This window comes from Ceratosolen solmsi, unplaced genomic scaffold, assembly GCF_000503995.2.
Source record: "Ceratosolen solmsi marchali unplaced genomic scaffold, CerSol_1.0 scaffold1, whole genome shotgun sequence".
NCBI classification, from domain to species: Eukaryota; Metazoa; Arthropoda; class Insecta; order Hymenoptera; family Agaonidae; genus Ceratosolen; species Ceratosolen solmsi.
The window spans coordinates 3905298-3916428 of NW_011948415.1; the positions used below are offsets into that span (position 1 = coordinate 3905298).

General features: G+C 36.6%; 1 protein-coding gene across 1 annotated transcript in view; it reads left to right on the top strand.

Moving 5' to 3' along the window:
- The first annotated feature begins 5380 nt into the window (after positions 1-5380).
- l(3)80Fj (lethal (3) 80Fj) overlaps positions 5381-11131 on the top strand; it is a 14542-nt gene continuing 8791 nt past the window's right edge. The window contains exons 1-6 of the mRNA XM_011507660.1: positions 5381-5538; positions 5617-5719; positions 6118-6313; positions 6639-9277; positions 9779-10225; positions 10647-11131. The exon at positions 10647-11131 is cut by the window's right edge and continues 1 nt beyond it. Coding sequence (XP_011505962.1) covers positions 5524-5538; positions 5617-5719; positions 6118-6313; positions 6639-9277; positions 9779-10225; positions 10647-11131 — 3885 coding nt within the window. The 5' untranslated portion in view covers positions 5381-5523. The remainder of the gene's footprint in view (positions 5539-5616; positions 5720-6117; positions 6314-6638; positions 9278-9778; positions 10226-10646) is intronic.

Sequence of the window (11131 nt, forward strand, 5' to 3'; positions counted from 1 at the left end):
AGACTTTAAAGCTGCATAGAATTCTTTCAAAAAAAAAAAAAAAAAAAAAAAAAAAAATGTATATTATATTATATAGATAAATAAATATGAATAATTTATTCTTATTTCTTATTGTTAACCTCTCAGCATATGTTTAATGTATTAAATAAAAAGATTTTTAGGCATTTAAGTTAATAGAGTTTTAATATAATGAAGATTATACAAAGAACTAAGAATATATCGAATAAGTAACTATTCAGAAGAATAATTAAAGTTAAGTATGACAATGATATACTCCTAATCTCCAATATTTACAGCATTTATAAATTATTTTACATAATTGTAACATTAATATTACGTATATTCTATCAGCAGCAAACGTAGCTTGTAAACGCAAAGTAGACAGACAGCAAAGGATTATTTTAAGCAGATTATCAAAATTTGAAATAAATTGTTGTTTTAAAATAGTTTATAATGTATGGGATGTATAAAGATTTATCCGTATATATATATATATATATATATATATATATAAACATAAATATTGTTAATTTATTTCATTCGGTCGAGAGTAGCATTTATGTATATAAATATATATATATATATATATATATGTATTAGATATTTTCTATTATTGATAATTGAATTATTTCATTCACGCGACTGCAATATCTTCTCTGCAAAAATATCGGCTTTTATCCTTTAAATATAAAACTATTGTTAATTGTTGTTAATTAATATTAAAATTGATAATTTTTCTCGAATTATTATAACACTATAAAATTATTTTACAAATTTATCTAATACAATTTTGTCATAACTTTTAGATTTTCCAGATTTATCTTATACTTATAGTTTAAAATTTCGCTAAAATGTGTAAAAAAAAAAAAAAAAAAAATTCTAAAAACAATAATATACGTTAAAAGTTTCATAATCATTACTAATAATAGAATACCTAAAGTGCAGGTGGAATTGATAAATAAAGCAGAAAAATTAATACTTTCTATAAAGACTGTATAGAAATATCTATTTGTAAATATGTTCGCCTACCCATCCATACAAAGAACGGATATTTGAATTAATATTGAATTCAACATGTTTTTATCACTTTTTATCACGGGCCTCTAAGTATAACTGAATTCGAAATAAATCAGAAATAAAAACATGTGAAATAAAATGATTCATTGTTAGCAGCGTGTAAAAGCCTTTAATGAGAAAAACGATTGCAGTATTAATGTAACGTAAGATATGGACGTAGAAATAAAAATTTTTCAAACTTTCTAAATGTTTTAATTTCATTTTCATTTGCATTTTGAGCATAAAATTTAAAGAGTCCGTACACGGTAGAAAATATGTTTGTTTAAATGCTTCATTTGTTTATTGTACAGAAATCACTTGCACTATTCCACATTCCATGGTTTTAATAAGTTATATATATATATATATATTTAATATCTTTCATATAAAATTATTATATTTCTTATCAAACTTTTATCGATAATTTAAAAAACGAATGAAACTTTTTTCCTCAATTTCAAGGAACGTAATATGCCGAGTCACTAGTTTTTACTATATTTCACTAAAGACTCAGTGATTTATCAAAATTTAACTTTATATTGTTCACTAGCTAAGCTGCTTAATTGCTTATTTGATTATAAATTGAGCATTAAACAACATGGGCATATTTATATTTCAACCATAAGTAGAGAAATATTAATTTTACCCCTCATATTCACTAAACGCATCCCAATACTTTGTTAATTTTTACCAAACCTTTCTATTAATCTAAATTCATCAATTATTATTATTATTATTAAGATAATATCTTGACCTTAATTCTTCATTCCCTATTTAATGTGCAAGCGCATTCATACCTTATGCTTGTAATTGCACATGCGCGAAGTTGAAGACCTCTTTGACCTAACTAAATATCGCGTACAGTCACGTATCGCATTTAAATTGAAATTTTAAAAGAGACGCAGTGAAAACTATATATTATAAAGTATAATGAATAAAAGCTAAACCTAACTAAAATCCTTCTTTAACGAACATTGACAACAACAAAACAATAGTTTAGTAATATTTCTTCTCATTTTAATATCTTTGCTTAATATATTTGCTTGATTTATGTCGCTAAATTGTCGCTTCTAACGTTTTTAAAAAAATACCATCCGCCTAGTACTGTAATTTTTGCACTTTATATCGCAATCGTAAATATCATTATTATCGCTCAGCTTTTTTCCGAATATTTGATATTTCATGGGACATTATTGTTAAGCATTTTTAGCCGTTAATTATGATATTTATTTTGCACTTATCGCAATAAGCAGTAGGTGGAGTGATAAGTATATTTGCCAGCATTTTCGAGCAAATAAACCTCAATTTACGCATAAAGCTTAACTCCTTAACTCCTTTTATCAATAATGAGGTAAATATGAGCATTGAAGATGCACGTGAAGCGATATGATTTAAGATGTACTATACGTATTGCCGACCTACTCGACTCCTTATCAACACTTTTATAACTTCCAACTCTATGTTGTGCTTTACAAAGGATTTATTTTTATGGAACATATTGTTTCTTAGCTGCCTATTTGAATTTATCATTGGAGTATCATTGTTAGTAACGTCCCGAGGATGCGACCACCTTCTCGCTCAATTAAAGTGTATTTTTCATTAAAGTTCTTTGTGTGCGCGTGTGCGTGCGTATTGAAAAACGAGTGGTTTTGAAGTATTTTTTTTTCTTCGATTATTAGGATGCATTGCCAATGACTGGCTGTTGCAGTGCAGAATTGCTTCTTTTGTAAAAATTCCTTGCAAAAAAAGAAAAAAAAAAAAGAAAAAATATGAAAGAAAACAACTTGATCGATCGACCATATAAATGTGTATTACCTATAAACCTAATCGCTCGAGATAGCAGAGAAAAAGTCGAATCTTCCATTTCAGCTGTAACTTTAATGTTAAAGAAACGTGACTTTTTTTCAAATTGAAAATTTATACTCTTTTTCAAAAATTATTGCTTTGAAGTCACATAACTAATACTTAGCATGCATCCGAGGTGGATGACGAGGACGTATTTAAGGATAATAAATCCATCGATAAATCTATATTTAACAATGTAAATATAATATTTATTTATGTAAAATTTTATAATATATTGAACATAATTGTATGTTTACGATTGCATTTATGCTCGTAGGTCTTAAAATACATTGGTAAATTAACAAGTGCTTACGGATTTTATAATTCTGCACGTCTATGCATGTCTATGCACTTTTCCATCCAACTCATTAGCGATGGATTTTCACACCCGTCGCCCTTACCCACACTTTCGCCCGGTTATATTTGAAATAATTCTGGAAATTCTCTCAACACCATTTTTCTTTTATTTATAAGCCGTGCAAATGCCTCGCAGCCGAGCATTTCCTAATTAAATGCTAAATTTAATATGCAAATATTTAATGGTACACATAATGTATTATAGAATAATAAATAGATAAAAACAAAAATTGTAATGTTTATTTGGAGCAAAATAACGTTTACCGTTTACAACCGTAAGCTTATTATTAAAATTATGGAACGTGAATTTTTTAATAAAAGTGTGCTCGTACATATGCTTCGGCTGGCCGGTACTGTTTAATTAAATAAAAAAATAATAATGTCCGTTAAATAAAAATAAAAAATAAAAATAAAAAAAAAAAATGAATTTCAATAAATGGTAGAAATAGATGAGAATGTTATTGAAAATTAATGAAAATTCACATAAGTGTATAACTTTGCTAGAAAATAAGAATAATTTTAATTTGAATGTTTCATATTCGAATACATTTTGCTACTAATCATCTTTAAAAGTATAGTTTACGTTTTATACTTGTTATCTCAAATTGCCCGATGATAATTAGGATACGACAATACGCCCATAATATATTGCATCCAATAAAACTAGAATAATACTCATTTATAGAAAAAATTTTATTATTACACGCCTTGACTATATATATACGACCGAAAATAATGAATCAAGTGCAGTTACGCATTTTCCACCGAAGGACCAAAGATAAACGACAATGTGGAAACGCATTTAGACAATAAGCAATAACCAACTCTAATGGAATGTTCATAAAAGTTGAGACTTTTGGAGCTTTTATTGTATAAATTTTGTTCCATCGCTATATGTCGTGGCAATGCGAACGATAATTTTGTATGTGAAGTAAAAAGACTAGCGATAACAATTTCGTTATAATTACCTTGTGAAATATGTAATACATCCGTCTTTATCAGTCTTTATAGTATCAACAAAATGTGCTCACATGACCGATTGTTTATAATAGAACATTGTTATATAGTTTTAAGCTTTAAGAGACGTATAATTTCGGAATGAAAGAGATTTTTGTTTTATAGGAAGTCACTTGCAACGTCTTACTTCAATTTGTTAATAATGTACTTGCATTTTTTCATGTGCTTAAACATTCGCTCATATTCTTCAATTACTTGTCCTTCATATCCGCTTCATAACTTTTCACCTCCTTTTGATATCCAGGAGCCTTTCGTCCCCGAATAAGCATCGAGCTATTAATTTCCTTCTACACAAGCATCTCGATCGACCTCAATCCAATCCATCGCTCCATCCAATCATCCCACATACAATTTATTACAATTTCATGTTTCTCATTTACATTTAGTGATTATTTAAAAGTTCTTTTATTAATTACCATCTTTTAAATATCATTTACAGCTTCTCCCGCTCTTTTGTCAATTATACAGGCTCTCTCTCTCTCTCTCTCTCTCTCTCTTTTCCCACAATTTTTAATATTTGCCCCTCGTCGTTTACGCATCCCACCCATCGATTATCTCTCATTCGTCATTTCTCCTAACGAATGAATGAATGAATGAATGAATGAATGAATGAACGAACGAACGAACGAATCGATTATTTATTTATCGGTTTTATCGTCAGCGCGGGAGCCCGAGTCCCGATTAGCAGGAAGGTGCGAGGAAGAAGTGATCGGACGGTGATGCTGGCGTGTGAAGGAGGCGGGAATAAAAAGAGAGGGCACGAGGTGGAAGATGTAAATGGGCATTGGCGGATGTAATGTAACAAGGGCCTCGTGATTAAATTGAAACGATTGCGTGGCTTTGACCAATTGCCGTCTGGCCGCAGCGGAAAGTCAATGATCATACGTTGCGGCGATTATAGACGAATGAGAGAGTCGTCGTCCTCGTGGTCGTGGTAGTGATTGTGGTAGTGGTCTTGATCGTCGTCGTAGTCGTCGTAGTCGTAGTCGTCGTCCTCGTCGTCGTCGTCGTCGTCGTCGTCCTCGTCGTCGTCGTCCTCGTCGTCGTCGTCCTCGTCGTCGTCCTCGTCGTCGTCCTCGTCGTCGTCGTCGCCGTCGTATGGAAATGTCGTCGTGTGGCTCGTGCCGGCGTAAGCGGGCGATGCGCATGCGATACGCGCAGGAATGTGCGCTGCGTGTTGTGCCGCTTTATGCTATTGTTCGCTCTTCCTCTTAGATTCAGCAGACTTCTCCCGGTTCTTTTCGGAATATGGCGGATGCCGAGGTGAGTCTGTCACGTGGAGGGCCATTCGTTTGGCCACTATTGTGAAATAAAGAATTGAAAATGTGCTTTTCGTTGCAGCTGACGAGGGCTTTAAAAGATCTACCGAATCGAATACAAATTGCCAGCAAGACCGAGCGGCGGGACGTAATTCGGAATGTCGTCGATGTGTTGTCAAATCCTGGTGTGTATAGTCTTTGGATTATTATTGAAATTGAACGGATTGTCGGTGAGAGATGGAAATCTTTTCGCTCGCCGGCCCGTGGCTTCTCATCGTTTGCCCATTGCCATTCGTTACGACGGCGTTTTAACTTAGTAATCGATGCTTCGTAGGCTTACTAGGCGGAACATATTTTTTACATATATTTGATATATTTTTATGTATATTTTACCTACGCTTTATTGCATATATCCCAAGACAAACGTGTTGAGATTTGCCTATGCTTTTTTTTTGTGCGTGCGCGTGTGTGTGTGTGTGTGTGTGTGTGTGTGTGTGTGTGTGAGCGCGCGTGCGAGATTGTGCACTAAAGTTATCGTAAAGCCTGGGTAAATGGATTAAGGAGTCGATGCTGTTTGTTGTAGGAATCAATGAGAAGATCGTGGCTGGCATTTGCAAGAGCATATCGATCACCTTGCATCGATATAACGACACTGCTTCTCAGTCCTACGTGACGAGTCTGATCCTGGCACTGATAAAGAACCATCCCCAAGCCACCGTAAAGCATTTAACCAGCGTGGTTGTGGAACAGGCTGCTTGTCACAGGAATTTAATGCCAACGTAAATAAATTGGAATTTATCATTGTATTACGAGACCTTGTATCGCCCTTGCCTATAGGAGAATTTACATTTAAAGATTCTACGGTAGTCCACGAATAGTCCCGTAAGCCCCGTAAGCCCAAAAAGTTCCACGAGTCCCGTGAGATACGCCTTCTGGTATTTACAAATTAAGTCTCGTACGTATGAATTAACGACGAGGGCCTAATTAGACATTGATATTTGTGTAGCGATATGCTGTAGAGCGAGACAAGGATGCGATATTAAACAAATACTACTAGTGCGTTAAATTTGGTCTTTGTCATAATTAATGTTAAAATCATTGCAGGTACAATACCGCCTCGTCCGCTTACGTTGTGCTAAAATGGAGTTCCTTAATTTTTCTACACGCGGCTAACGAACTTACCAGCTCCGGTGGCGCGGAGCTGGCCAATTTAATAGAGGCCCAAGCAACTTTGTGCGCCGCTGCGTTAGCCGCCAGAAATAAGAAGCTGCAGAATAAAACTGGCTCGCTCTTGACTTACGAATGGAATGCCGTTAAGAATAATATCGATGAGAAGTATGTAGATATTTTAATTACTTTGGAAGCCAGCGAAGGTGTCGTTGCGCTTGCTGGCGTATTAACGACTTACCTCACAACGTCAAACAAAATTGATCTTATAGTAAAACTGAAAGCCAATATTTTAACTTCTTTTATCAAGGTTTGCGTAAGTTGCAAAAAGAAGCCAGATCTCTATATTATAGACGCGGCAGTCCCATTTTTGAAAAGAGTTACTCACGATGATTTCAGAAATCAATTATTACCTGCTTTGCAAAAGGCTATGCTGAGGAATCCAGAAATTATAATCGATACCGTCGGCCACATTCTCAGTGGCCTTAGTCTTGATTTAAGCGACTACTGCCAAGACATCGGTAACGGATTGTTCACAAATTTATATTCAAAAGATGATTTGGTTAGAGACGAAGCTGCGGATGCCTGTAGAAGGCTGTCGCTTCAGTGCTCCGACAGCTCCATGGTAGAATGCTTACTGTCTTCGATATTTTCAGTATTTCATGGCGCCAAAGGCAAATTAACAGTGGCCACTCACAAAATCTCAGTCTTACAAGGTGCTGGCAATTTAAGCTTTAATATCGCCAGTGGAAGTAGTATACAAAAATTGGCAGAGATCGCTTGCGGCCACTTTATTACAGTTTTCAAAACGGAAATTCACGAGAAGACACTATGCCACGCACTGGAAATGATGTCACTTTGGTGTCAAAAGTTTTCCAGCGACGTGCCTCAAAACATCATCGATGCTTTTAAACAAGGAATGGCTTCTAAGAATTTGACACCAGCGGTGCGAAGCGCCTATCTCAGATTGCTCTTTTCCATACCGACTCAGCTAATAATCCATCACAAGGGAATCATAGTCCCAATCCTAGCACAATCCATAACAAAATCCACGCAACAGTGTGCTCAGCCTGCTGTAGTGACGGAAAGTTTATACGCTGCTTATTTGCTTCTGAATTTAGTTCTGACCGATCAAGTGGAAAACGACAAACAAGCAATCTTATGGTCCGCTGTTGATAATCAAATCTTCTTTAACGAAAAGTTCTTATCAACTTGCAACGACGATACAATTTATTATCTCATGTTGTTTTGCGAGAAGCTCATTTCGAACTTTTCCAACAAACTAAACGAGAAGAGTTTGAGTGGAATCCATCGGGCGATTATAGTTTGTATAACAACGCCAAAGTTTGCTACAAGAAATAAGTGCTGCGCGTTGGTGAAAAAATTTCTCACCGGACTTAAATCTTACGAGCCACTACGGTCTCTCCTCATTGAATTTAACAAGTTTCTCGAATCGACAAAATTCCGATCCGAAAATGACAAAGACAATATCAAGGATGACATTAATGCAGAGAAATTAGTTTGCGGCATTTCACTCGCCGATGGTCTTTTGGCAATCTGCTCCAGTTCGTTTGTATTCAAGGAACTCGAGCAGGATGTAATCAAGGACTCGATAATCCCAGCCCATCACCCGGTCATTTTCAAAGCAGTGCCAAATTTATGGAGAAAAATCGTGAAACATTATAACGATACGCCAGTGAACTTTTTACGAAAGTGTAGTGGTGAAGTGAGAAAGATGTTCATTCAAAGTTACAAAAATGTGGCGAGTTATCATAACGCGCTTAATATTGTTGCTTCTATAGCTCCTGACGTCATTATTCCACCACTGATATCACACGTTACTAATAAATTCGGCAATCCCGAAATCACAAAGGTAACCAAGGACGAGTACTTTACGTATTTAATGCCCGAAGGCGAGCTCTATGATAAAAGTGTTCTTCCGGGCAACGATGAAAATAACATTCTCAATGCCATGAATATGAAGAGAGAGAGCAAAGTGTATACGTTTAAGGAGCAACAGGAAGAGCTACAGCTGAGAAGAGAATTGTACGAGAAGCATAAAAAGGAGGGGAAAATAAAGGAGCCGAAACTCACTCCTAAACAAGAAGAGACCCTGAAGGCGCAAGTAGCCAAGGAGAATACGATAAGACAGAGACTTAGCGAAATGAATGCAAATATATGTAATGTCGTGTCGATGATCACTGCGGTTGTCCAAGGAAATGGCTTTCATTTATCATTGCACTTTAAAGATCTATTGCCTGCGATATTAGGAAACTTGTCATCGCCACTTGCTGCTCCAATTATGAGCCAACTATTTGTCAAGCTCTGTGACATTGTCGTCCAATCTAACGATCCAACTCTGTTTCAGCTTATTGCTCATGTTACGCTACGACAATTTGATCCTCAGTGTGATTTAGATCCGGCTTGGGAAGACGAAGAGCTTGCAAGCGCGATTAAACGCACGCTAAATCTCATTCATACGATGACTGGAAAGAAAAAGCAATTATTCTGTGCTCCGGCATTCTGTTACATTTTTTATTTCATTAAGAAGACTCTGCTAACCTGCAATGATGACGGTACAGTTGCCATTTATAATTAAACTTAAATATCACTGAACAACTCCTTTCCAAAATTATGAAATTTCGATATTTCGATATTTATCAAATATTTATTAAATTAAATTAATTATTAAATTGTTGGTGTGTTTGTTTAAAAGATAAGTGGATAAGTGATTCGATAGCATTGCCATTAAATTCTAATAATAAAATAATGAAAAGCAAGGGTTTTCTCCGCAAGGAAAATCTTGCAGCTGATGGGCATTTCATAACAAAAAAATAATTAAATAAATAAATAATTAAATAATTATAATTATAATAAAAAAAGTATCTAGCATTTAAACGCTACCCATGAAATACTATAATACCTTGAATTATTCAAAATAACAACTTGGCGAGTTCCTCATTCATATATATATGTGTGTGTGTGTGTGTGCGTGCGCGCGCGTGTGCATCTTTATTGCCAATTTAGCCTAATATTTCATGCTTGCAAGTATTATTATTAATCTTGCTTTACAACAGCCATGATAACTAAGGGCCTGCAAATAATGCAAGACCATGCCAAGCAACGCGGCGACTCGAACAACTCGGAGGACTCTCGACACCCACGACACCTGCCCCGCAAGCAGATGCTCGACCTGCTGATCGAGCTGATGAGCAGCACGAATGGCCGTGTACAGACCCAATCGGTCACCACCTTCCTGGACGTCGCTCACTCGAGCAGCGGCACCGAAGGCGCCGCTTTAGCGAACTCCGAGGAAATAGACTCGCTTATCGGCGCTCTACAGAGTTCAATGAACACGGTGCGGGAGGCGGCACTTTGGGCCCTCATGATTATTCGAGACGCCTTCCCTACGAATAAAGAGAATTCCGAGCAGCTCGTCAACTTAACTAGAAGGATCTGGATAGCCAGATTCGATGACAGTGAGGAGAACAAAAAACTCGCCGATGAACTCTGGACCAAAGCTGGTACGGGCTTCCTCTGTCACTCATCCTCCCGCACTCTCCCTTCCCTTACCACAAACGTCAATTCAATTTTGTCTGCATAACGCGTAATGCGTAATGCGTAGGCAAGTTTAGTAATGAGCGATGCGGCCATTCAATATTTTCATTTCGTTCGTCAAAAAAGAGAAAGATATTAAGTTGTTGTTGTTTTTTTTTTTTTTTTTTTTTTCCCCCGATGATGATTAATTTCAATTTATCTGGCCTCGCGAACTCCAATCATTCATTCCGAGATAATACATTTACAATATTTACATTTTATTTTCTTCGAATGAACAAAGTACTCGACATATCAATCAAGTTGACCAATCAATCAAATTGGCCGTATACGGCAAAGTGCATTGACATTTACTACCACAAGTTTACCTTTGTTTATCAAAACACACAGATCTCGAAGCCAACCCGGACATTCTCAGCGATCTGCTGGTCGAGGACATTGGTCACCCGGTGGATTCGGTGCAGCAGGCGGCAGCCCGCGCCCTCGCGCATACCCTCGCGGAAAAGCCGCGGCTCGTGCCCGCTATTCTCGATCGCCTCCTCGTCGTCTACCAGGCGAAGCTCGCCATGATTCCGCCGAAGCTCAACGACTTTGGCCGCATAATCGAGGAGCCGATCGATATCTGGGAGCCCCGTCGTGGTGTCGCACTCGCTTTCACCCAATTCGCAGTCCTCCTCACCCCCGAAACCATACACACTCTTATACAATTCTTCGTCTCGACGGGTCTTGGCGATCGCAATCAAATGGTACGCAACGAGATGTTCATGGCGGCGGTCGCCGCCGTCGATCTCCACGGCAAGGATAACATAGCGTCGCTGTTGCCCGTATTCGAGGATTTTATGGATAAGGCTCCCAAGATCGAAAGCTTCGACTCC